Source organism: Lonchura striata, chromosome 4A (assembly GCF_050655825.1).
Source record: "Lonchura striata isolate lonStrDom1 chromosome 4A, ASM5065582v1, whole genome shotgun sequence".
NCBI classification, from domain to species: Eukaryota; Metazoa; Chordata; class Aves; order Passeriformes; family Estrildidae; genus Lonchura; species Lonchura striata.
Window position 1 is genome coordinate 16,461,029 of NC_140742.1, and position 24,976 is coordinate 16,486,004.

Here is a 24,976-nt window from a genome sequence, read left to right on the forward strand (position 1 = left end):
CATCCTCCTGGGCTGGCAGCACCTGAAGGGAGAGGCGATGTCAGCTCCGGGGCTGTGAGACAAACACCACCAGACAAATCGCTGTCACGGTGCAGGAATGAAAAAACCCCAAATCCTGTATAAAATCCTCTGTGTGTGTGTGTGTGTGTGTCAGGACGAGGTTTCAGAGGCACAGACTCGGAAATAAAGAGCTGTAGGAGAGATTGAATCTACAACATGCTGAGGGCAGCGCTGAGGGGTTGAAGCCCTCGGCTCCAGGCTGTGGAGGAGTGAGGGGACAGCTGAGATTGCCCAGCTGGAAAGACCCTCCCAAAGCTCATCTCGAGCAGCAATCCATCTCCTCATGGACACTACGAACATCTCGATATGAGGGGCTTCAGTGCCTGAAGGAAAACAATGTTCTTGTCAACACTTAGAGCTGCTTTAGTGCGCTCCGTGCTCGCTGTCTGTCTGTCCCCGGGGCCGGGCCCGTGCCGCCCCAGCCTGCAGCCACGGCTTCCCTGGCTGTGGGTTCGTGTTCCTGCCATCCCTGCTGGGCAAACAACAGCACCCTGGCCTGCCCGAGCTTCCTGCAAACTTCACGGACCAGGGGAGCCATAGTCTGAGACCCATGGAAGGAGCCTTTCCCCTGTCCCGAGCTGCAGCTGATAAAGTCCCCAGCGCGCTTCAGCTCTTGTCTATCTTCACGTCTAACGAGCTTTGCAGCCTGCAGTAAATCATTCTTTTTAATTATCTTCTGGGAGTTGCTGGGTGTTTCTTTCTGGGTGAAATTCATAGGGCATTTCACCTTCCCAGCTCAGCAGGAACAGATGTGCCAAGCGACAGGGAAATGCTCTGTTTTCATAGGGGGTTTCTTTGCTGAGGAATTTCCCCTCAGAGTTCGGTGCTGGTGACTGTGGAGAGGACACCTGCATTTCCCATGCCGCAGCTCTCCAGATTGCAACACTTGAGTGCAATTGATTTACACCACCTGGAACTGGAGATCTTCCTCCAGGCTGAGGTTATCATTTTTAAAGAAAAGTGACCCTGTCCCTTTTGTTTCAAGAAGTTCTGTCTCTGAGAGACTTTTTTTACAAGGAGTTAACTGATTGCTGGTGGACTGGAGGTGGTGAGCATGGTTGTAAAGCTGGCAGTGACACTCCTGATGTTCCAGCAGATCATTTTTCCACGCCACCATCAGTCTGAAACTACTGAGGGGTTTCAAGAAGGATCTGGTTCTTTGTCTGCACAAACCATAACAAAGGTATCAGCTGGCAGTTGATTAGCTCAGAATTTATCCTTTGCCATTGTGTTAAGCCCCAAAGCTGAACCACTTCATATTTGCTTATCTGCTAAGTGAGCAGTCCAGCTGCCTGGAAAGTGCTGGAAAGTCTCCCCTTCCCAATGGTATTTCCTTGCTCCTGCTTAGGAGGGGGTTTGGAGCAGCTGCAGCAGGACACACAATGCTTGAGCTTTTTGCTGTGTCTTGGGGCTCTTTAGTGTTTGATGACTGAGATATTTAAGGCTGTCCTATCCCTGGAAGAGTCCAAGGCCAGGCTGGATGGAGCTTGCTGGATGAGTGAGCTGTGATGGTGGGAGGTGTCCCTGCCCATGGCAGGGATGGAACTGGATGGGCTTTAAGGTTCCAACCCAAGCCATTCTGGGATTCTGTGACATTGTTTTTTCCTTTTGCACAGAGTTCCACAGTTAGGGAGGGAAACAAAGCCTCCCTGGCCTCAGAGACAGACCCAGGTGCTTGACCTTCCCCTGCAGCTGCCTGGCCCTGTCACTGTCCCCTGATGGCCAGAGTGCAGCCCTCACCTCCTGGATGGGTTCTCATGGCAAACCTGTAGCAGGGCAGCCCTACAAGCTGCTGCGACAGCAGCACCCCCATTCCAGGAGCTGAAATCACAGAATATTCCAGCTTGGAAGGGACCCCCAAGGATCATGGAGTCCAGCTCTTAAGTGAATGGCCAAACAGAGCTCAAAACCACAACCTTGGCTTTATTAGCACCCTGCTCTGACCAGCTGGGCCAGTCCCAGTGGCTCTCACAGGTATCCATCCACAGGTATCCCACCCAAAGATATCCCCACCTCTTTAAGAGCTCTGATATTGCAGATGGAAACAGGGAGGGAAAAGCCCTTTCATAGGGAGAGAACTCTCCAGGCTTGGGTATAAACTGGACAAAGCAGTGAGATAACACAAGTCACTGAGATAACACAAATCACAGCTATCTGCTCTAGGATACCTCACTGGCTTAGCAAAGAGGAGAACCCATAAAATGGAAAATCTTTTTCTCCTTTTTAAACACAGTGAGAATGATGCCCAGAAGACCCAACACCCACGAGTGATTAACAATCACCACAACTGAAGCCATCCTTTCCTTTTCCTGATCTTTATCACCCAGAAACTGTCTCTTGCTGCTCTTAAGTGCATGATGATTTTAAGATACCATCAAGATTTCAAAGAGTGATTGTAGAAGGCCAGATTTATCTAGTTTGGCTTCTAATTCAGATTGTAGCTTATCTGGGATAGCTTATCTGCAGTCCCTGGTTGGACATGTGGCAATTCAGGAGCAGGCTGCTGTTAAAAATCAGTTAGGACTGAAATACAGCTTCTGGCACGTGCCCTGCTTCCCTTCCCATTAGGTGAATCAGTAGCAACATACCTGTCCTATTTGCAGCTGGAAAAAGGTAGATTAATTTCAGATCTCTTGTGAATCTGAAAATTTGGTAGAGATAAGTCTTGGAGTTTGGAAAAGATGGTGGAGAATAGGGTTAATTTTATTTTTTTCTGAGCAGGAAATATTTTTGAGACATTTTATTCTGTTTTGACTAAGATGCATCAATTATTGCACAGTTCAATATTTTCCTGCCTTTTAGGATTATTTCATATTTGCTTAGCTGCCTTCTTTTGATTTATGTTACTTCTTAAACAAACAGTGATATTCTGAAATTCTTTCTAAAAATACTGGCAGAAATAGTTTTAAATTCAGTGCTTCCATCTTTTCAGTCAAAATTTGATCTTGAATTGTTAATAGTTTGGTATCAGGAAGCAAATTGTTTCCCCATCAAATTTCCTCTTTGCCTGTATCTTTATCCATCCATCTTATACCCTTTTCCATCCATTCCATACCCTTGTCCATCCCCTGTCATGTGGCACATTCCTTGTTCTTTCCTTTTCTCCACAGGACAAGAAATAATTGTGATTACATTTCCCCTGATGCCTTTTTGCACTTTGTTGCAAGTACACAAAAATCTACTTTCTCTGCTTTTTCCTATCACAAATAACCCAATGATGTTCTTTTAATTATCTGGTGTCTTCTTTTAAATAGAATAAAAATATTGTCACATTTGATACCTCCCAGTGTGGCTCAACTGGAGAGCAAGACTGAAGAGGGATTAAGCTGCAGGGATAAACACTAAACACATTTTAATAATCTGACTCAACAGGAGAATTTAGAATTTTTGGGAAAGTGCATGAGATACTGGACTGAGTATAAATATTTCCTATTTGTTTTGGGGCTTGGACCAAACTACAAATTTATGGTTCAAAGATTAGGTTTCTCAGCTCAAGGCTTGATTAGAACCAGGGCCTGCCTGACCAGAAAGTTCAGATGTGTATCTGAAACTTCCTAAATGTGGTGAGATTAGAGATCTAATGTTTTAATTCTAATTAATCTCTCTCACATAACATTTCCTGCAATTCCCTTATGCCAAGGCACAACCAGAATAAACCAATGGCATGGAAGAAAAGCTGGCATAAAAAGACAGTGCTAGAAATTAGAGAAATCATCCAGATTTTGGGTCTTTATCTGCCTTGGGTTCAGTGCTCATGCTCAGCCCCTTGTCCTGGGTGCACACATGAATCCCACATCCCTGGTCCTTGCACAGTGCCCTGAGTGCTTTTTGTAAAACACCATCATCACCTCACACGTGGCCTGTCACACACACAGCTCCAACCAACACTTGCTCTCCCCCTGATGAAGCCCATGGTTCCTTTTGTCTGCTAAGGACAAAATTCCCAGGTCTCAGGGCTAAAATGAAGCTCCAAACCCCACAAAAGGCAGTATGGCCACTCTGACGTGTCCATCCCTGCCTTGGTGTGGTTGGGAGTGAAACTGGGGTGGGTTGTGGAGCAAAGGAGCTCCAGCTCTGCACCAAGCTGATTTTCTGAGGGTTAATTCCAGCTTACAACCCTTGGGCACTTCCATGACATTCCTTAAGCAAAAGTTGTCATCAGTCAAGAAATGCATATTGATATCCCCAAATAAAGGACAGGGGAGCTCCCAAGGCCCAGAAGTATCTTAGCATCCTGAGCTGGTAACCCCTGCAGTTTTCATGTGTCTGCACAGAAATGTGCTGTTCTGGACAATTTCTGGATGAATGTGGGGCTAAATGCAAGGAATTGGTCACTGGATCCAACCCCAGTGGCAGGATGTCACTGCATGTCCTGACCCCAAAGAAGCCTTTCTGGGCAGCTCAGTGCTCACACTGCTGTGCCCTTCCAGTGACTGAGCAGTTTTCCAAATCCATTTTCTCTTCCTTGCAGACAACAGGAATCCATTTGTGGAGATGCACCCGGAACACCCCGACATCATCTACATCACGGATGATAAAAGAATAGTGGTGATCCCCTGCCGGGTCACCTCCCCAGACATCAGACCCAAGCTCACCCAGGTAAGACATGGCTTCATAGAAGCTCAGTTCAAGGTCTGGGCTGCCAATAAAGTGGGAAAACCAAAAAATTTAGATGTATAAAGCTGGGTAAATTCCATTAAAAATAGCAAAGAGCCTGAAAATCCAGAAACATGAACCTGTTCTCGCAGTGTGTTACTGTTGAACTGGGTAAAAAGATTTTTTGGGGATTAGGCTGAGTTTAGCAAATTTGTTTTTGTGTTGTGGCTTGGTGTTCCTCCATAAAATTGGCAGAAGTAGATGACAAAGCACTGTTTTCTGTTAAAATTCCTTGCATAACACCTGGCTCTCTCTGAAAGGTTCTCTCTTTATACCTTGAACCTCCTTAGAACAACTGCCCATTTTTGCTTCATTTCATCAATTCAAACCAAGTTTCAGCCTTGGGAATAGATGGCTCCAGCATCTATCCCTTTGGCAGCAGTTCCACCTGAATGTCAAGGTTACAGCACAGTCTGTGCAGGCCAAGGCTGTTTGGGATAATAAAAATGGAAATTTAAGGTCTGGGCCCTGATCAGTCAATGGAGTCACTCATTTAAAGGGCTTCAGAACTGCTCTCCAGAGTAGCCTGTCATGGAGTGAGGAACAGGACAGCAGTCTCCTGGATCCAATCCTGCATTTTACGTCAGGAATTCTGTGCCCTTCCCTCCCCCTGCCAATCTGATAGCTCAGGAAATCCTAAAGGGAGCAGGAGCTCATCCTGTGCCCCTTTTCCAGTTCTGGAGGGACTGTGAGGGATGAGGCTGTTCTGGACATGGCAGAGAGGGGTCTAAGCACCTCTGCTCCTCGTGGCAGTTCCATGCCTTCGATGTCCCCTTCTCCTGGGAGGCAGCACAAGGAACCATGAGGGACTGGGACAGGGCTCCAGCTCCTGCTGGGACCCATAGCATGCTCCCCGTAGAGGTGCAGAGGGACAGCAGGAGCCTTTTGGCTTTGGAGATCTCTAATGTTAAATTTCAGCAGCAGCGATTAAAGAGGGGAAAGAGGCTCTTCTCCAGTTATCATTTTAGTCTGGACAAGTGTTACCACCTTCCTCCTTGGCTACAAAAATGAAACATCCCTCTCTGATTTGAGCCTGCTTCACCAAATTCATGGCTGGAGCAGTGCTGATGACCCTGGCAGCATCAGGGTGGCCTTGGAATTCCCATCTCCACGTTTTTTATTGATGGGCAGCCCTGCTTTTCCTGCTTCCCATCTAAATCCCAGTCATTTCTCCAAACACAAACTGCAGCCTGGCTGCTGGAATGAAATCTACACCTAAATCTCTCCCACAAAAAGCTGTCCCCAGAAGGTTTCCCCCTCCAAGACTGAGCAGCTGGGGCTCAGGGCAGAGATTCCCAAAGGAGCTGGGAGCTACTGGGATGGTGGCACCTCGGGAAGCTCCGGGATCCAGCTGTGGAGCTGGCTGGGATCCCACTGATGCCTTGCAGTGCCTGCCTGGACCAGAGCCCAGACAAGATAAAGAGATTAAAGTGGGTATTTATTAAAGGCCTTCAATAGGTTCGCCTTGGGCAGTGAAAAGCCAAAGACACACCCAGGATGGACGATGGTCACGAGTTTTTCAGACAATTATAAGTTTAGTCCATTTACATATCAGGGGTTAATCCTCTAATTACAGCTTCAGGCAATGAAGTCATATTCCCCCTGTTTGCTCCCCCCCAATTCACTTTTGTTGACACTTTTCAGGGCCTGATGCAGTAGAGTATCCTTGAATCTCAGGCCTAGAGGGATTGTTTTGTCTGACCAAAATGTGAATACAGTTAACTCACACTCTAGATAGAGTTTAGAGTTTTACACTAATGCAGTACAGGGTTGGAAGGATATGAAAGCTGAAGTCCTAAGGCAGCACCACAGTGCCGAAGTGGCGGCTCCTGTGCCAGGAGGAAGCAGGGCAGGACAGGGGCGGAGGTGAGCATGGGGGAGGAGAGGTGAGTCAGGCCATCAGACAAATTTAGAACATCCTCTCCTTCCAAATTTAATCTCCGGGAGACAACTGGAGAGGGAGGACAACACTTCAAAGGGAGGAAAGCCACTGTGATTTCCTTCGAGCAGCATTGACGCTTTTTTGTTTGATTGTTTAAGTAGGTATTTGTGAATATTTTATGAAGATGTTTAATCTGTGTGTGGTGTTGAAAAGGGCCTCCTGAGTAGGGTTATATTTTCTTCCCCCTTCCCCCAGGCATCGGGGAGCAGAGCTGCCAAACCCTGAAGTTCAGCTTTATCACATTTTATTATTCTTGTGGAAAATGGACTCTTTGCCACCATAAATTAAGTTCCTTATGTTACCATTATACTTTTAAATCATTGCACTCTCTTGAAACATGCTCAGAGAAAGGTATCTCTTGCTTATACTAAGCAGATCCCAGCTATCTCAATATAGCATCTTTGTTATTAATAAACTCATGCTTAAGACACATAGCTCAGGCTTTTAATTTTGCTCAATGTGATTTTTAATTCAGGGCAAAAAAAGCTTTTTCAGTCATGTCAGATTTGTTTAGTCACTCATCTGGTTCAGTGTGCATTTGCCACTTCCAGCTTTGACCTTCATGAGTGCTAAAGCATGATTAAGCCTCAGGTTTCAGATCTCTTTCTGTAATTTTTCCTATTTTTCCTCATGGTTCTAAACAGAGATGCCACAGCTTGATTATTTCAAAACCATTTACAAGAGATCCTTGTTTCCTACTGCTGTCAGAACAAATGCTGCTCCAAAAGACAGCGACTGTCTGGCTGTCCTCTCTTCCCCATGCAGCATCACCAACTCCTCAGCCAGAATTCCTTTGGGTTTTGTCCATGCTGGAATTGTAACAATTGACCCAAACCAAGGCCAGCCTGGTCACTTGTGTGTCCAGAGCCCCAAGCTTCAAGTTGTATGGAAAAGGAGGATTGTTTAAACTGAATCCAATTTAGCTGCCCTGCCAAACTAGAGTCCTGACTGCTGGGAGACAAACAGGAGCTGTACACAGCAGGGATGGGAGCAAAACTGTTCCATCAGGGGTGAAATTCCTGCCTTCAGTCCCTTGTTAGCTCCCAAAGCTAAAGCAGGGTCTCTCTGAAAAGAACTTCCCCTTGCCTCACCTTTGAGCAGCCAGGATATGAGGAGGAGGAGGAGGAAAGCAAATAAAGTTAATTAACATGAGGTAACTTCAGGCACACTGAGGTTTGCCCAAACGTTTCATTTTTTGGGCAGAAGTGTTGTCAACACTCCCAAAGAGCATCCTCAGTCCTAAAGAGCTTCCCTGTGTCCTGCTGGGAAAGCCAGAATTACCTGTGCTTCCATTCCCCCACCTGCACACCTGAAATGGGGCATTTCAGGGAGGTCTTTTAATTTCACATAATTTTTTGTGCATCATAATCCAGGATTTTCAAAATTTTTGGAAAGTAAGTTGCATTCCTCTAGCAAATAGAGGATTTCCCTGTGTGTTAATAATAACAATAAACTGATTATTGCCCTCAACAAAAGCCAAGCTGCTCAACACTGATATTGTCCAAGGGTAGACAAAGGAGGGTTCATTCTCATTAAATAAATTTTTGCTCTGGTTTGTTTTCCACATTTGCCTTTTCAATTCTCACTTCTTCCTCATAAGAAGAGCTGAAAGTGTTTTTTAAAGAATCTCAGAACATTATAAGTATTTGTGAATTTAGGACAAAAAGTGCCTTAGTCCCTTTATTTCTGTGATTTACACTCCTAAATCACCCAGGCTGCTTCCATGGAAATCCATGGGGTGCTCTGAGAGTGTCTCCCCACCTTCTGTGGAATAGAGAGAATCTGGGGAGTGCCCACAGACCAGAACTCATAGATAACCACAGGTGAGTTAGTGAATAATTCTGGTTTTGGGAGAGTCTCACTTGACACATATTTTTAAAGTACAATGAGGAAAATTTGTGGTAGCTCCATGTGGCACTGGGAGGAAATACCTCCGAAAAGATCACACCCCAAAATTCATATAAGATGGGCATATAAGAGGGCTTTTCTGTTTGCTCAGACTGCTGCTGCTGCAGATCTGTGTGCACAGAGACCCCAAAGCCCGGGGGAAGGTCAAAGCCCTGCCCTGTCCCTAAGGCAGAGCAATCCGAGGGGAATGGGATTCTCACTCCTTGTCTGTTCCCTTGCAGTACCCTTCTTCTGCAGAGATCAACTTCAGGAAGATGGTGTGGGACCCCAAGAGAGGCTTTGTCATCCCCTCCCACTCCTTCGTGCCCTCTGGGATCCTCACGTGCTCGGCCCAAGTCAACGGCAGCGTCTTCAACTCCTACTACATGGCCCAGAGGCTGGGTGAGTGCCAGGGAGGGCACAGAGCCTGAGTCACTGGCAGCTCCTGGGTGCCATTCCTTGCTTAGGTTCAGTTCTGTCTGATAGATCTCCCTGGGCTGCATCTGTAGCAAGTCCAAGCTGGAATGCTAAAAGTAAACTTGTTCTTCCTTTTTTTTTTTTCCCTTATTCAATAGAACTTGGATTGGAGCCACTCCTGGTTTTGAAAAATGACCAAGTGCTGAGGTGGTACAAAACAGGAGTGTTTTATTCAAACCCCACCAAGGCTTTGTTTGCTTGGATTGAACTGTATTTACATTAAAACAACTGCTGGGTCAGGACAAAGCAAACAGCAGCTTGCTTTTTGCTTCTGGTCATTAACCACGTGTGATCATCGTAGAAAAACCTCACTACACTGATAATTCACACCTTTGCTTTTTATAGATTTTCTCTTGGTGATTTACTATACCATTTCCCTTGGATTTACTGCTGAGCTTCAGCTCATAATTAAAATCTGAATTTGAAGCAACTAAACATTAAATTTTTGAGTGCTGGGCATTTATATGAAACCAATTAGAATTTATTTTTCTTTTGTTTTCCATGTATGTTCTTTATCTCCTCATATATCTTCTATTTACATGGACTTCATTCCCATTAGCTCATGACATCTTTCTATACAGTCAGCACTCAGCCTTGAACAACAGGCTTGTAAATTTGCGTGGCAGCCAAATAGAAGTCCTGTAAATCTCTCTCTTTCTCCTTTTTATTCCTTGTTGGAGTAATTCTTTATTAAAATTATGAATGCAAACCTACAAAACTTCTTAGGCCATCCGTCTGCAGCTCAAAAGAACCCAGGAAATCCCTTTTTGTTATGTGTTACTGTCAGTGGCCAGGTGTGGTTTTGGTATGGGCACCAAAAACTGATGAAAGTTCAGAGCTGATGTATTCAAGTCATTGATAAATGTGTAAGAGCAAGATTTGTGGATCCCACTGGGGGATTTGGGGATTCCACTGGGGGATTTGGGGATCCCATTCTGGGAGGAAAGGGAGCTGGGCAGGAGAGGGCAGAAGAAACACATCTCATGTCCAGCAAAAGAGGATCCTCTCATTCTGAGGCCCTCCAAAGGAGGAGTCACCTTTGGAAACTCTTTTCTGTGGAGCTGATGAGAGGGTTGGAGCTGTGGCACGTGGAAGAGCAGCCATTCCTGACTGTGTCCATGGGAGCAGGGATACATTGGTGCATCCCAGACTGATGCAGGGAGTGCTGCTGGTTACAGCTTTGCCTCTTCCATTGCAGAGGGTAGAATACAGAACCTGGCTCTGAAGGCAAGTGCCAGAAAGCTGCTGGTTGGAGAAACTCTCAAGCTGGAGTGCAAAGCAGAGACCTTCATCAACGGGCGCATTGAGTTCATCTGGACGTGTCCCCGAGGCACAGTGAGTGCATGGAATCCCTGTATTCCCCCTCTTCCCAAAATCCACAGGGCTGAGAAAACCTAATTATTACTTACTCTGAAATTATCCAACCATTTATAAGCCTATCATTGACTGAACTTTATGTCTGGATGAATCTAAAATGTCTCTGCCCTACTTGAACCTGCAGATTAAGCTGCAAACTCACTAAAAAAACCCTGGCAAGAAAAGCCAGGAGTGTTTCCTTCTTTTTGGGAAGAAAAACTCCTTCATTCCTTCTGTCCTGGCTGTCTCAAAGTGACAAGTCTGAAATGCAGGTTGTAAGCTGTCAATCTCCCCATCTATTTTGGTATTTATGAAGTAGGAAAAAGCACAGGAAAACACAGCTGAACCTGTGGAAATCATCCCCGAGAAATGAAATGTAAATTCTGAGTCTTGAGCTTTCTGTTAGTGCCAAATTTGAAGTAGAAGTAAGAGACTTAACATTTGAAGTGCCGAACCCTCTCACTTCTCCTGAAAAAAAAAAAAAAAAAAAAACAACAGAGAGGAATCATTTCCCAAATCGGTTCATTTGTCAGAGAGTCTATTCTTGGGTCTGTTTGGTGCTGAGAATTAAAATTTTTTTTTTTCTTTTTAGTTCAGCAAAATACTCCTTGTAAAGAAGCATATAAGCCTTTTGGGAAGGTGTAAAATGTGATTCCTAAAAACTGATTAATTTTTATTTGTTTCCTTAAAAAAAAAGAATGTCTGAGTTTGTTTCAGTGAGGAAACTACAGGAAATATAGCATAGAATTTATAGAGGTCCAAGCACTACAGTTTTACTGAATGAATTTGGTTTCCTGAACTCCATATGGTGGAAAATATTAGTTTTCCTATGAACTCTCCTTATATTTCTAACATTATAAATGTAAAACTTCCTGGCCAAATCTCTGGGATCAAAAATCCTATCGAAAGTGATAATGTTTTCTAAAATTCCCCAGGAATTTGCATTGGCACTTGGCTGTCATAATATATTATATTTCTGTCATAATATATTTATTTTAGAAAGCAGGAGGTTTTTAATACAGAAAAAATACTGACTGTGACCAAAATAAATTTTAAAACCCTCAAAACCAAACCCTCGGAGCACAGCTCTGACCCTCCAGCAGCTGGGATTTGGTCCTGCAGAAGGGCTGGGATGCATCCCCTTCTTTACCTGCCCAGAATTCAATACAAAGTGCCACATTTCCACTCTGCTTCTCTCTCTTATTAGACTTGATAATGAAACTTCACACAAGAGCTCTTCCTGCTGATCTGCCTTTTATATTATTTATTTCAGTGATGGGGAGATGTGATTGTTTTGATAGGAATCACTGCTTTCTTTTACTGGCAGCCTTGGAAAGGGTGAACACAATAATCCAGTTTAGGCTGCTTTTTGACCCTGTTTTTTGTGACTCCCAGCACCCTCACCCCAGGAGAACAATGGACCAGAGTGATGTCGTGTACAAAGTCGGCAGCAGCCTGATAATTGAAAATGTCACCATGGAAGATGGGGGCCTGTACATCTGCAGGACATTCAATGCCACCAGGCTGGAAGCCAATGTCACTGTCACCGTGTATGGTGAGTGCTGCAGCCAAACCAGGATGGACCAGGAACCAGCAGTGTTCAGCTTAGAGGATAATGCCAGGCTGTAAAATCTGTTCATTGAAATGGCACTAGGGAGAAAGTCAGCCACTTATAACCTCTACTTAGTCAATGAGAGTCAGCTCCCATGTTTCAAACAAATTCAAGAGGTACATTTAGATGGGATATTGGGAAGGAATCCTTCCTTGGGAGGGTGGGCAGGCCCTGGCACAAGGTGCCCAGAGCAGCTGTGGCTGCCCCTGGATCCCTGGCAGTGTCCCAGGACAGGTTGGACACTGGGGCTCGGAGCAGCCTGGGATAGTGGGAGGTGTCCCTGCCATGGCAGGGGTGGGAATGGATGGGCTTTAAGGTCCCTCCAACCCCAAACCAGTCTGGGATTTTGTGATGTTTGAGGGAGCTGAACTGTTTGAAAAAGCTGGCACCAAGTGTGGTTGCTGAGGCCCTGGAAAATTCGTCCTGTGGGCTCCACATGGACAAGAGATGCCCCAGGCACTTCCCACACCAATCCAGGGGTGATGCAAATGCATATCCTTGGCTTTCCACATGAATTCCTTCATGTGAGAGCAGCCCTTCATGGCTGGGCTGCATGGGGGAGCTGAGGGAACTGAACCATTTGGTTCTGTGCAGGTCTGTATTGGAAAAAAACCCATGTGGGAACAAAGCAATCACAGGTGTGAGCTCTGTGCTGTGGCAGAGCTGCCATTCCAAGTCTCCCTGCTCATTTCTCTTCCCAGAAAAGCCCTACATCACGGTCTCACACAAGAAAGGGCCTTACTACGAGATTACCTCAGGACACAAGTCCCTGAAACTGGCTGCCAAGGTGGATGCCTTTCCTCGGCCCACTGTCACCTGGTGAGTGCCCCCAGCAACAGCAGGAATGCCTGAGTTCCTTTGGGAATCCTGTCTGGAATAGATCACCACCATTCCTCAGCACACAGGTCAGGGATGGGAGCTGGGAGTGCTCAGAGCTGTGGGCTGAGCTCAGCTGAGGAGCTGTGGCTCTGCTCTGGGCTCCTGAGCTCTGGGAGCCTGGGCCAGCCACCCCTCATTCCCAGGTATTATCATCACAGCTTTAATTGAAGGGGTGGGACCACAGTTGGGCTAAAAACGATTTATTGCTCACATCAACATCAGTCTCAAAGGCCATGAGATATAAAGAGCAAGCAGTTGGCCACCGCTCACAATAGTCACAAGTTCTTTGTTACAAGACAATATAGAACTTTCTGATCCAATGGACAATTGCACAAAGTTTATTTTGCTTTCTAACCTATCACCTTTGCTCACTTCTGCTGCACTGTGGATACTTTTATTCAGTGGATGAAAGTACACACAGATGCTTCTATTATAACATCTAAACTCTCAGCTTACTCTATACAATTATATTACTACACTATAAACCCTTCACCATCTCACCCAATACAGTTTCTTACTTACTTAAGGCATATTCTTACTTACAACTATAGAAACATAAGTTTATAATTTTTCTGCTTAATGTCTGTGTACTTTATTTTTACATCAATCCAAGCTTCTCCCAAGGCTGCAAATCAAACCCTTCAGTGTCTGTGGAAGTTTCTGTCTTTCCATTTCCCACACCCAGGCTGTGTTCTTTTCCTAGCCATGCAAAAAATGTCCCTGAAGGAAAAAAAAGTGTGTTTCACTTTCCCTGGACACAGAGTGATTTCGGAGATCCAAGGAGAAAGCTCTCAGGGAAGGGTTTCCTGCTTACCCCCAGCAGCAGTGATCAAGCCTGCAAGGGAACAGGGGCTAACAGGAAAAAGATATTTATTTTTAATATAAGAAATTGTTTCTTTCCAGAACTTTTAAATAATGTCCTCCAATCCTGTGCCAGCAGATCCTTGCATTGAATCCTCCTGAGCAGACCAAAGGCTTCACCAGGAGTGCAATAGATCTGCTAAACAGGAGAGGCAACCAACAGCAATTCCAGGAGATATTTGAGTCTCTCTTTGCCCTTTCATCACTTTTCCTCTCTCCTGCTCTGTCTTTAATGACCCCATCCAGTGCCTTTTACATCTTTAACTGCATTAAATCCTGTGGGACAGCTGGCAGGGGTGTGCCTGTCCTGGCAGAGAATATGGCATTTCCCTGGAGCACCTGCCCTGGGCCAGCTGAGAGCCTGGCAGGCAGAAAAAGGATGCTCAGGGCTGGCCTTGCTGCATTTTGTTAGCAGTGAAATAACATGAAATCCTCTAATTTTAGTGAAACAGTGCCAGGAGGTGTTTTTAATTGCTGCTGTTATTTAGGGATGGGGATGTTTTGGGAGCTGAAGTGGGGACTGACCCCTTCTCCCTGCCAAGCCTTTGCTCCTGGGCTCAGCGTGCAGCTCTTTGGTGGCTGCCTGGGACCACCAGAGCTGCCTTCCCTTGGAACCCCAGCTGTTGATGTTGGAGGTCTCTCAGAATGGTTGTTTTTATGACTGCAAAGGAAGTTTCCAGCATCCTCAGGCAGTGGGAGATGCCCCAGCCTCCTTCCACCAGGCCCAAAGCTCCGTGTGTGGCAAAGCCTGGCCTATTTCCTAACCATAAACCTGTGTGTGGGGTGAGCAGTGACGAGGAGCCTCTCCTGCAGATGCTGCTCTCCTGCCCTGAGGGAATATTCCAAGCTGGGAATTCCTCACTGACCTCCCTATGGACCAGCCTTCTCTAGGTTACAGAGTTTAACTTTTACAGAAGCAGTAAAGGCCCACAAAGACATCCTGAGAGACAATTTTGCTGAATTAATTTCTTCCTTTAAACTGGTGACACACATTTTGCTATTCCATGATTGCCCACAATGGGTGTTGCCCATCCAGCTTCACTTGGGGGCATTTAGATCATAGTTGAGCATGTGAGAGGCACTGTTCATTCAGATAAAATAAAATAAACCACTTTTTTTCCTGTGTGGAATGAATCCATCCCACAGCACTGGAGATGGTCTGGTGTGGAAGGATAACAGGAATAAATATCCAATCCAAGCAGTGATTCTGGACCTGCATTTCCTGTGCTGGGATGACCCTTCATTCCTCTAATGTGGGTGACAGGGTTTCTGAGGGTCGACAGGGACTTGACAAGCCTTGATGGAACTTCCCAAACAGGTACAAGGATGGCAAACTGATCAAGGACAACCACACCTGCTATGAGCCAGATCCACTGAAATACAGACTGGGAATACGAGATGTGAGACCAAAACATGCTGGGAACTACACCATGGTCCTGAGCAACCCCAAATACGGCCTCTACAAAAACCTCACCATGCAGCTGGTGGTGACAGGTAAGGACTTGTTGTGTGTAATTCCTTCTGCTGGGTTAGTTATCCCATGTTGTGTGATCCTGCTGCGCCAGTCAGCAGGAATGGGTGGCGCTTCCCAGGGTTTAGCACTGCCCAGAGATCATCACATCCCTCAGGAAGCACTGAAGCCCTCATTTCAGCTGCTCTGAGAAGTTGGTGTGACCCTGAGTCTTGCAAGTCCCTTCCCCTGGGACACTGCACCTCCCACAGCCACAGCACTGAGTGCCAGCTCCACACAGGGAGGTGGAAATGCCTGGAAAGGGCACAAACATCACATTTTTACAGCAGCTTGGGAGGATATTGAGCAGAGAGGTCTTGGGACAAGTTCCCAAGAGAAGGGCTGGAAGTTTTATCCCTTGAGATTTAAAAGCAACTTGGGCAAAGCACTGGAGAACATCTGCTGGGACAGGAAGGGTCCCAGTGGGGCTGAAGGAAGGAACTGGAGGAGCTGCCCTGGCTTTTATGTCTGTCCATCATCCTGCTCCAGATCCATTTTCTAACTCTGTAATTTCTGTTCTGTCACTTCTCTTCTGGCAGCATTTGAGGGACAAGTTCTTTTTCAGGGGAATTTGAAGAAAGCCATGGTATGCACTGAAGCAGGTTCACATGCCGTAGAGGGAAAATAGATATTGGAATGCCACTTATTAGCCTGCCTGGGTGGATAATGCAGGGCAGAGCCACACTGTCTCTTTGCACATCCACTGCCTCTTTTAATCCATTGAATTTGGCAACAGAGATTGAATTATGAGGCCAAGTAGGAGGTCAGCAAAAGTTAGCTCTGCTTTCGCTTTATATTTTCCACTTGGGCAGTGAGTGGTTACTGAAACAGGTTTGCCCTCTTTACTGGAGTGAATTCTTCTTACCCTCTTTACACTTAAACTATTCTCAATTGTCCAATTTTTATATACTTATGTATTGTTGCTTCCAGCGGTTGTGTTTTTCTCATTTCACCTTTCAGAAAGGAAGAATGCCTAAAAAATAGAGAACTTGTCACTTAAGTGCATGTGACCTATTAAAAATTTTAAATAACATATGATAGCTTAAAAACCTGAAATAAGACATAAATTAATGGGTAATTTAGGAGAGGAGGGAGCCAAGAACATGCTCATGGTCAGGTCCTGCAGCTCAGCTGAGCAGGAGGAACGTGTTAAGCTGCATAATTTGTCCACTTGAGATTGTTTTTCCACACAATGGTTTTGCCTCTTCAGAGAACGGAAACGTTTCAAAGGAAGAGAAAATTAAGAAAGATAATAAACTATCTTGTCAAGGTAAATATTGCTGTTTGCGTGCAGAAGGGAGCGTTTCCTTGAGGAGCCGCCGCTCCCCAAACAGGCAACCAAAAACAAACAGAGCCTTTTTCTATCAGCAAGAGGCTATTTCAGGATGAAACCACACCAGCACAAGCTTTTCATGTTCATGTTGTGTCCAAGCTTGGGGCATCCCATCCCTCACACAGTGCTGCTCATCCTCAGCCTTTCCAGGGATCAGCCCAGCAAAGGCTTCATCAGCAGTAATTATTTAATTGCAACCCCTCCATTCTTCAAAGTCCAGCAGCTGCAGGGGTGTCCCCAGCTGTCCCATGGTGATGCACAGGAAAACCACAGAGAAAACCACAAGTGTCCCTTTTCTGGTGACAGGAAGTCAGGGAATGAGAGGAGAACAGGGAAAGACCTGCCCGGGGTGCCGTGGGTGGAAGCTGAGGCTGCAGACAGGGAGGGTTTGCTTGGCTGCAGCAGGGTTGGCACCCAGCACCCAGGGAATCCTGCCATCCCTGCAGCACCCAGGGATCCCTGCCATCCCTGCAGCACCCAGGGATCCCTGCCATCCCTGCCAGGCTCTTCCCTGCAGCACCACCCTGATGTGCTTTGTGTGAAGCATTCAGCCCAGGAGAGACTCATTTTACTGAGATTCATGTGGGTAGAGCCTAAAAGGGCAAAATGGGCTCTTGAAGCTGCTCCAAAATGCCCTTTCTCTTGTGCTTCCCATCAGAGGGCAGGGACAGCGTTTTCAGGAGCTGCTTTTTCAGATTTGGGCGTTCCTTTCAAGTACACTCTGAAGCTCCAAAGTGAAAGCAGATTGGAATTCCTCCCTTAACTCTCCACAAATAACCTGGCACTTTATCTCCAGCCATCATGACTTATACCTGGGTATCACACCTGAATATATTAAATTGCTTGGAGTTTCAGCAGACTCTGAGACAAGAGAAGGAGACCAAAGCACACTCTGTAGCCCCTTTCTGCAGGGATTATCTGAAAGAAACCACCTCTGAGCTGGAGGTGTGATTAATGTCTCTGCTCAGAACCAGAGGCAGCCTGCAATTACTGAAGATGGGATTTGAACACAGGGATTAGTGGAGGTGATGGGAAAATCCTCTTGGGCTTCAAGTGGACACATCAGTCCACTTGGATGGAGTATCAGTTTGGCATTGTGTCTAAAATGTGGAGCCTGCACCTGATAAACCTCCTGCTGAGTAATAACCACATACCCTGAGAGTGAAGAGCAATTTCTGTTTGAATAACAGCATTGCTCCCCAAATCCAGGGCCAGCCTTTCATTTCAGAGGTGAATCTAAGAAAGGGAGTGAGTTCTGATCCACACTATTGAAGAGAAGAGGAAAAATTACATAAGCAGACTTTGGAATGAGGAGAGAAATGCCATTTGAATGTTTTCTGTTGCTGCATGGGGACACTGCAATGCAGAAATGATCAGTAATCACACAGCCCCCTCTTCTGAGAGTCTCTTCACAACAATCCATCATTAATGTGCCCCAGGTACTCAGCTGGCACTCAGTGTGCTGTGACAAAGCCATCAGCTGCATTTTTGTGCTGGGTGCAGAGGAAGTTCAAAGTTTAAATTATTGTGAATTGTTTTGCACAAACAAAGTATAAACAGCAGCAGAGCTCGCCCTTTAGATTGCTCTGTATTAATTTTGGCAGTGAGTTTATTCACTAATAATGGCAGCAGAGGAGAACCCTTTAAGCAGGATGAGAACAAGATCAGAAGTGCCCTGCCTGAGCCCTGTGGGCAGTGTCTCTCCTGACCTCACTGCTGAAGCTTTCCTTGGAGTCACCTCATGGGTATTTGACTGGGAGAAATCCCAGAGTTCTGCCCCACTGTGGGCACAGGGTGTTTCACTCCACAGGAATGAGTCAAACATTAGGAGCTATTTCCCCCAAAGTTCAATTTGGCCACAAAAATGAGGAGTACCTGCAGAGGGATCAAGTGGAGAAGGAGCAAAATGGGCAAATAACTCCAGAGCTGCAGGGTGGGAATGAGAGAAAAAGGTCCAGCAAGGAGCTGCCTGGCCTGGAGGAGAATCGTGCTGCTATTCCAAAAATGCCTCTGTAAGAAGTGGCTTAGCTGTGCCTCTGGTCACCCCTGCAGCCGGAATTTATTCTTGCAGGAGCACATATCTCCATGTGGAGTCACCTTGGCTCATTGTAGGACTCAGGTCCCCAGGAGGTAGCTGATTGCATTTTCAAAACACTCCTTCTTTACATATTTACACATCAAACACTGCCCAAGAAGCGGCGGGTTGCTGTGGTTTTGTTTTATTTGATTAAATTCTTACTGAGAAAAGCTTCAAGAAAATAATGTCCTGAAGAATTTGGAAGGGAGGGAGCAAGGAGAAGGAACAATCCTAGCAAACAGCTGGTGGCTCAAAATCTGAGCCAGCTAAGGAGGAGAAATGTGGGAGAAAAGAGTTATTCCAGGCTGGAGTGCAAAGCAGTCTCAGAACTAAACATAAACAACGCCCTCAAATCTATTTCTGGCCAAGCAGACTGTGTTTCATCCTCACCCTTGTCCAACTCATCTGCATCCATCAGGGCTCCTGCTGAGCCCTTTTGGAGCAGCCAGCGTGCTCTGGCCACCACCTAGGGAGTGAGGAGAGTACTGAAGCACGAGTTAATTCAAAAGTGGGATGAATAAGCTCCTTCACCACTTTGCCTTTCTTCTTTGTCCCAGAGTTTCTCTCCTGTGCTCCCTCAAGGCTCTTCCAGCAAATATTGCTTTGGGTTCCAGCTGCTCCAGCCAACTGAAGTTTCATTCCCTCGTAGAGTCCTTGATCCCCCAAGCTTGTGTTGTATCTGTAAGAAAAGCAGGATTAAGGGCTAGAAATAACCTCCACAGCAGGCAGCAGAGACTCAGGCTCCTGCAAATTCCCCCTCTCCTGGGAAGGGCTGGAACAAAAGGGGTGCAGGGTACTGGTCACACCTCAATTTGTTACCAGGCAGGAGCAGCTCCACAGCACTGAATGATGCACACTGGCCTACTCTGCAGTCAGGCCAGCTCTTCATATTTTGGTTTAAAAATCAAAGGCAATTCTGTGCCTGACCTTCCTTGGCTTGTAAGGGATGAGTGGACATCAAAGGAGTCCCCAGTGATCTCCACAAAAGCCAAGAAATATGTGGTAGAGAACAAAACCCCATCACCTCCCCCAGAAGAGAGAAGGGAGAGGGGAAGGAGCCTTGGGGATGAGCTCAATGCATCTGGGCTATGCCAGGGCAGAGGAAAATTGCTTTTAGGGTGGAGGATCTCAGCTCCAGCCAGTGCAGGAGACATCCCACAGTCCCTTGTGTGTGGAAGGGTCACTGAAATCCCTGAGCTGAACACTGAGAAAGAATGATTTTGGATTCTTGGTGAAATCCAGCTGATGTTCAGCTGAGGGACTGAGCCATACAAATGCTGTCCCTTCCCCAGGGTCCTGCCAGGGCTGGGTTTCCTTTCTGGAGCACATCCAGCTCCTGCCCAGCTCCTTGAAGGAGGAGCCACTCAGAAGTCAAAACAGAAAATCGAATTTTCCACCTCCTGAGCCAGCTGAGCTAAACTAGAAATCCCAAAATAAAACCCATCCAGCCACTGTTCCAAAGTGTTTTCAAGTCCAAGGCTTTGCTTTCCTCCTGGGTTCTGGAAGCAGTGTCTGTAGCCCATGGATGCAGGACACAGTGCTCCAGTCCATGCTTCCAGCCTCAGTCATCAGGCACAGGAGGAGAGAACCAAATTTTTCTGGGGAATTTATGAAAGAAAAATGCAGCAGCAAAAGGAGGCTGCAGCAACCCTTTCCTGCACATTTACGAACAAATCCTGAAGAGTTTTCTCCCTGATATCATCCCAACCTGTACACTTGCAGCTCCCAGGAGAGCCCCTGATGAAAAAGTCAGATGAGCTATTTTCATTTTGCTGGAAGTGGCCAAAGCAATTTTAGGAAGAGGAAGGTGGGGGCCTGCTGGAGCTTGCCAGAAGGATCTGAAGCATTCAAGTCACGTCTTTGCAGCAGCAAGCTCGGTCTGACAGCCCCTAAAACCCACAGTGAGGGGGGAAGTGGCAGCTTGTGCTTCCCATGCTGTCCCTCAGCCAACCTTGCAGGTACATAACTGATTTTTGGAAAGCAGGCAAAGGGGATGGAGAGAAAAATCCTGAAAAACTGCCTGTTCTGCTTAAAATGAGCAGTTCTTTATTACCCATTTCCTTCTGAACTCTGTAAGAAATAAGATTGGGAAAGACAGATGAGAGAAACCACTTTTTTTGCCCCAAAGCTGCATTGGGGGTGAATGACAGCTCATGGAGAGCACTGGAAAAGAGATTTCTTCCTGCTCTAGGAAGAGAGAGACATCCACAGATCAGAAAAACCCACTCTAAGTACAAGTCACCAGCTCCCCAATTCCCACTAACAGTGAATCTCTGATATCATTTGTGTAATCCAATTGCCCAGACTCAGCTGCCCCCTTTTTGCAGTAAGACCACTTGCTTCCCCGAGTCATTAAACTGACACCTGGCTGGTCCTCCTCAGTCAATCCTGATTTTTTTTTTAAGTGGCATTTTTGAAATGTCTGTAACTAAAGTCAGAATATGGATGCCTTTTGTTTCCATACCTCTAGGTGCTATTTTATTTTAATTAATATGGCACTACAAACCAAGCTGCACTGCTATTTTAACACCAAAACTCCTTGTGGAGCAGATCAGATTCCCTGTGATTTTTCTTAATTTTTGTTCCTCCAGGATCCAAGTGCCTGCTTCTCTCCCAGCCCTGGCATTCCCAGCCCATTCCAGAGGGTCACAGTGGAGCAGCTGGAGATTAGGCAGGGGCACAATCCTGTCCCTAATTCTATTCCTGGCTGTGGTGTCTGGCAGAGAGATTTTGGGCACTGTTTTCAGCTGTTTCCTCACAGGTACCATGGGGACAGGGCCGTGCACCCACCTGAGAGCAGCTGTGGGTGCAGGGCATGGGGAAAACAACCAAACAGCAACAATCAGCCCCAGAAAAGCTCCCAGCCAAAATCAGCCAGGCTCAAACACAGTGCAGTGGTCAGTCTGAAAACAAAGTGTTTTCAGATCATTTCACTCAGTGTTTTTCTTTCTTTCCTTTTAATAAAAAGAAAAGGAAAGAAATGTGAAATGAACTCAAACAACTTTGTCATTTTGGATTTTACTTCAGGGGGAATTTCACCCTTTCCCAGTCCAAGCCTGCACTAGGAAGTTCTCTCTCTATCTTACAGAATATTCACTTGTATTTCCATTAAGTACTGTGCAAACATCAGATAGAAGGCTCCCAAGTGCAAATATTTCTTGGATTTTGGGAAACAGAAAAGATAAATAGAAAACAACTTGCAGCTCCATCAAGGGTTTTAATGAAGCCCCCTGTCCAGCAAAGTATCTAAGGTTGAGATTAATGCTTCACTGGCCTCTCTATGTTATTTTAATGATGTGCTTAATGTGAAAAGATTTTCTGAAGCAGTTTAAATGGTTGTGGGGAAGGTGCATAAACAGCAGTTCAGTCAGAGGGCACTGAAAGGAATGCAAAGTTTCTCTACAATATGCAGAGAAACTTTCTCTGTGCTGTCCTCTAGATTTGGATGCTCCTTTGGGTGACAGGTGTAGAACCCCTCATGGCACCTGCAAGGAATTTAGAGAGATAAAATCTTGCAGAGGGGTTCATGTCCTAATCCTTGTACATATTATCTGCTCCTAATGCCACAAGCTGGAGATAACAGCAGCGAGGAAGGTGAGATTTGCATAATGCTGATCAGTTTGAAACCTGCAGTAAGCAGAAGTGCTGTTTTGATTGCATTTCCCAGTGCAGCAGCAGCCAAATCTTTAGTTATTCAGGTCAGCTCTCACAGCAGCAATTGCACCTCTGCAAGGCGAGCTGGGGATACAATCACACTTGGAGCCAGAGAGGACAAAAAGCCATTTCTTTGGACACATTTAAAGCCATCTGCACAGCCCTCCTTCCCCACACAGCCAGGGACCAGAAAGCTTTTAAGGTTTGTTTGGCTTCTGCTTGAGAGAGCTCGGCCTGGGGAGGGCCATGGCCAAGGGCTGGGAGAGGCTGAGGGGAGCAGGTCCTGGGGAAGAGGGGTGGGCAGCCACAGTGGGATGGAGAGGGAAGGAAGGGATGGAAAGAGCTGCTCTGGCAGTGCTGGCAGAGGATCTGTACCCCCAGCCTTGCCCACACTGGGCACAAGTAGGGCTAAGGGTTTGTGTATAGTCCCTGTGCTGCTCAGTGAGCAAATGTGAGAGAGAGAAACTCTCCCTCAGTGATGCCAGGCTTTGGGCTCAAAACCCTCTGCAGGCTGAAGTGAGAGCCTGTCCACAGGGGACACTGTGCAGGTGCCAGCCCTGAGGAACCAGCCAGTCTGAGCCAATCCAAAAGGCCAGTCCCACCACAGAAACCAGTTCTCCTCACAACTGTTAGCATAGGTAAGTTCATGACTGTAGAATTCTGAAAATATGGTATGAGATTGGCAAGAATGCAGATACACCACAACAGGGATTTTAACATTCCTTTTATACACTCTACATTACTACAAACCACCAGAGACAATGACAATTTTCACTAAGGAACTTTTAAGCTATTAAAATCAGGTTTCCATCACCCATGGAGGCAACTGCTGTAAATAGGATTTGGCTCAGCAAGGGGAAGGGCAAAGCTTCAGCTGCCTGCAGGGGCATGGTCAGAGGTGAAATGGCCATGGCAGTGGGCAGCGGGGTGGAAAGGTTTCATCCCAGGAAATATCCCCTGTAGGAGGACCCCACTTTCACCCCCTAAACCCTCAGTGCTCCAGGGCCAGCACCCTGCAGGGACAGGGGAGCACTGGGACATGGGTAAGAGCCCTGTCCTGTCCTGTACAGGTGAGCAGGGTCACCTGCAGGTTGACACCACCTCCACCACCCCCTCTGCAGGAGAAAGACACAGACACTTGGAAAAGTTCTTCAGTCTTTGAATTTGTGCCCACAATCACCCCACCCTGTGTTATGTGAAAGAACAGATGGGGAGGCATTTCCCCTCACACTTAAAAAAAATAATTGCTTGATCATAAATACTGACTATTTCAATTGATGAATCATTTGGACTCATTTTTAGGTCTCAAGTCATATTTAATAGTGCTATAATTGTGGCATGAAGAATTCACTCCTCACTCATGTATGTTCTCCTTGGAGTTGGAGCAAGTTAAATTATTATTTCTTTTTTAGAGGGCCAATTTAAAGGACAGTCAAGCAAGAATATAGAAAAATGTTCTGTTATTAAATGACTGTGATCAGTCCTTGTCTCCCCATGCTCTTTCACACACACAAACACCAGTTTCCCAAGTGTGTAAAGCTTTGTTTTCACAGCCCAAACAACAACACTTGAGTAACCTTTCACATACCACTTGTGTAACCTTTCGCACTGAACTTGGAGTCTTTCTCCAAGTGAAATCACACTTGTGAGGTCAGGCCAGCCATGAGATCTGAGACTGAAAAGAGAAGCATCCAAGATAATAAAAAATGTGCTTCCCCCTTCAGGGAGAAGTTACAGAATTATTTTTATTATCAGAAATAATTTATTGATGGGAAATTAGATGCTAGGGAAGGAAATTCACCGTTAGTGCCAATGGTTTGTCCTGTGAGTTGCTCAGGAATCTCCAAGCACATGGAATCCTACGGCTCAGCTCAATGAGAGCCACACCAAACAGGGGCCAGCATTTGGGTTTCTCAAGGGAAATGTTCATCAGGACCTGCTGAAGGTCCTTTAAACAGCCAGTGTTTTATGACAGGATGGGACATGACTGAACCTACTCCAGTCAATGCTTCCATGGGGTGGGGAAGGAAATACTGATGTGTTTTCAGGCACTGGTGAGGTCAGAAGACCTTTCAGAGCCTGACCATGAGAAATGCCAAGTGAAAGTCCCAACAAGACATGGGATCAGCCTGGTCAGTCCTCTCCTAAGAGAGCTGGAAGACAAAAAAGACTATTTAAAAAAAGAAGAGGGAAAGGGCTCAAGATTGATGAGGTGGGCAATAGCTCATATTTACATATCTGGGGCCTCCCTGACAGCAGAAAAAATAAGTTAGCCCAAAAAATAGAAATCTAATCTAAATTCACTTCCCAGCTTGTCAGAAGGCCTCGGTGCAGAGCAGCCCCTCTTGGCTACACAGGGGTGTCCCACAGAGGGACCCCACCAATAAATCTGTTTGATTTCCTGTTATGAGAAGCAGACAAAGAGATATGGCCAGGGATGGGCAGAGCTGTCTGCACAAGGGAAGAGCCTGTGCTTTCACCCCAGACTCAAACTCACCCTGTCCAAGGTTAGTGAAAGTTCAGTTCACTTTGGGGCTTTTTTCCCTGTTATTTCTCCTTTTCGTGCCTTCCCGTGGGAGCTGGAAGGAGACAGGACAAAGCATTTCTTTCCTGCTGGCAACGAGCAGCCCTGAAAGTGTCACAAAAAGTTTGCTCTTGAGAGATTTCCAGTC

At 46.1% G+C, this 24,976-nt stretch overlaps 2 protein-coding genes across 4 annotated transcripts in view; one reads left to right on the plus strand and one right to left on the minus strand.

Annotated features, from left to right (window-relative positions):
- The window catches only part of C4AH8orf48 (chromosome 4A C8orf48 homolog), a 429,052-nt gene that overhangs the window by 395,928 nt on the left and 8,148 nt on the right, over positions 1 to 24,976 (minus strand). The window lies entirely within an intron of this gene.
- Positions 1 to 24,976, plus strand: part of LOC110467886 (vascular endothelial growth factor receptor kdr-like) — a 124,613-nt gene that overhangs the window by 43,174 nt on the left and 56,463 nt on the right. For all 3 annotated transcript variants that reach the window (XM_077786582.2, XM_077786581.2, XM_085570745.1), the window contains exons 4-9: positions 4,532 to 4,659; positions 8,788 to 8,947; positions 10,221 to 10,357; positions 11,774 to 11,933; positions 12,692 to 12,809; positions 15,049 to 15,224. In XM_077786582.2, coding sequence (XP_077642708.2) covers positions 4,532 to 4,659; positions 8,788 to 8,947; positions 10,221 to 10,357; positions 11,774 to 11,933; positions 12,692 to 12,809; positions 15,049 to 15,224 — 879 coding nt within the window. The remainder of the gene's footprint in view (positions 1 to 4,531; positions 4,660 to 8,787; positions 8,948 to 10,220; positions 10,358 to 11,773; positions 11,934 to 12,691; positions 12,810 to 15,048; positions 15,225 to 24,976) is intronic.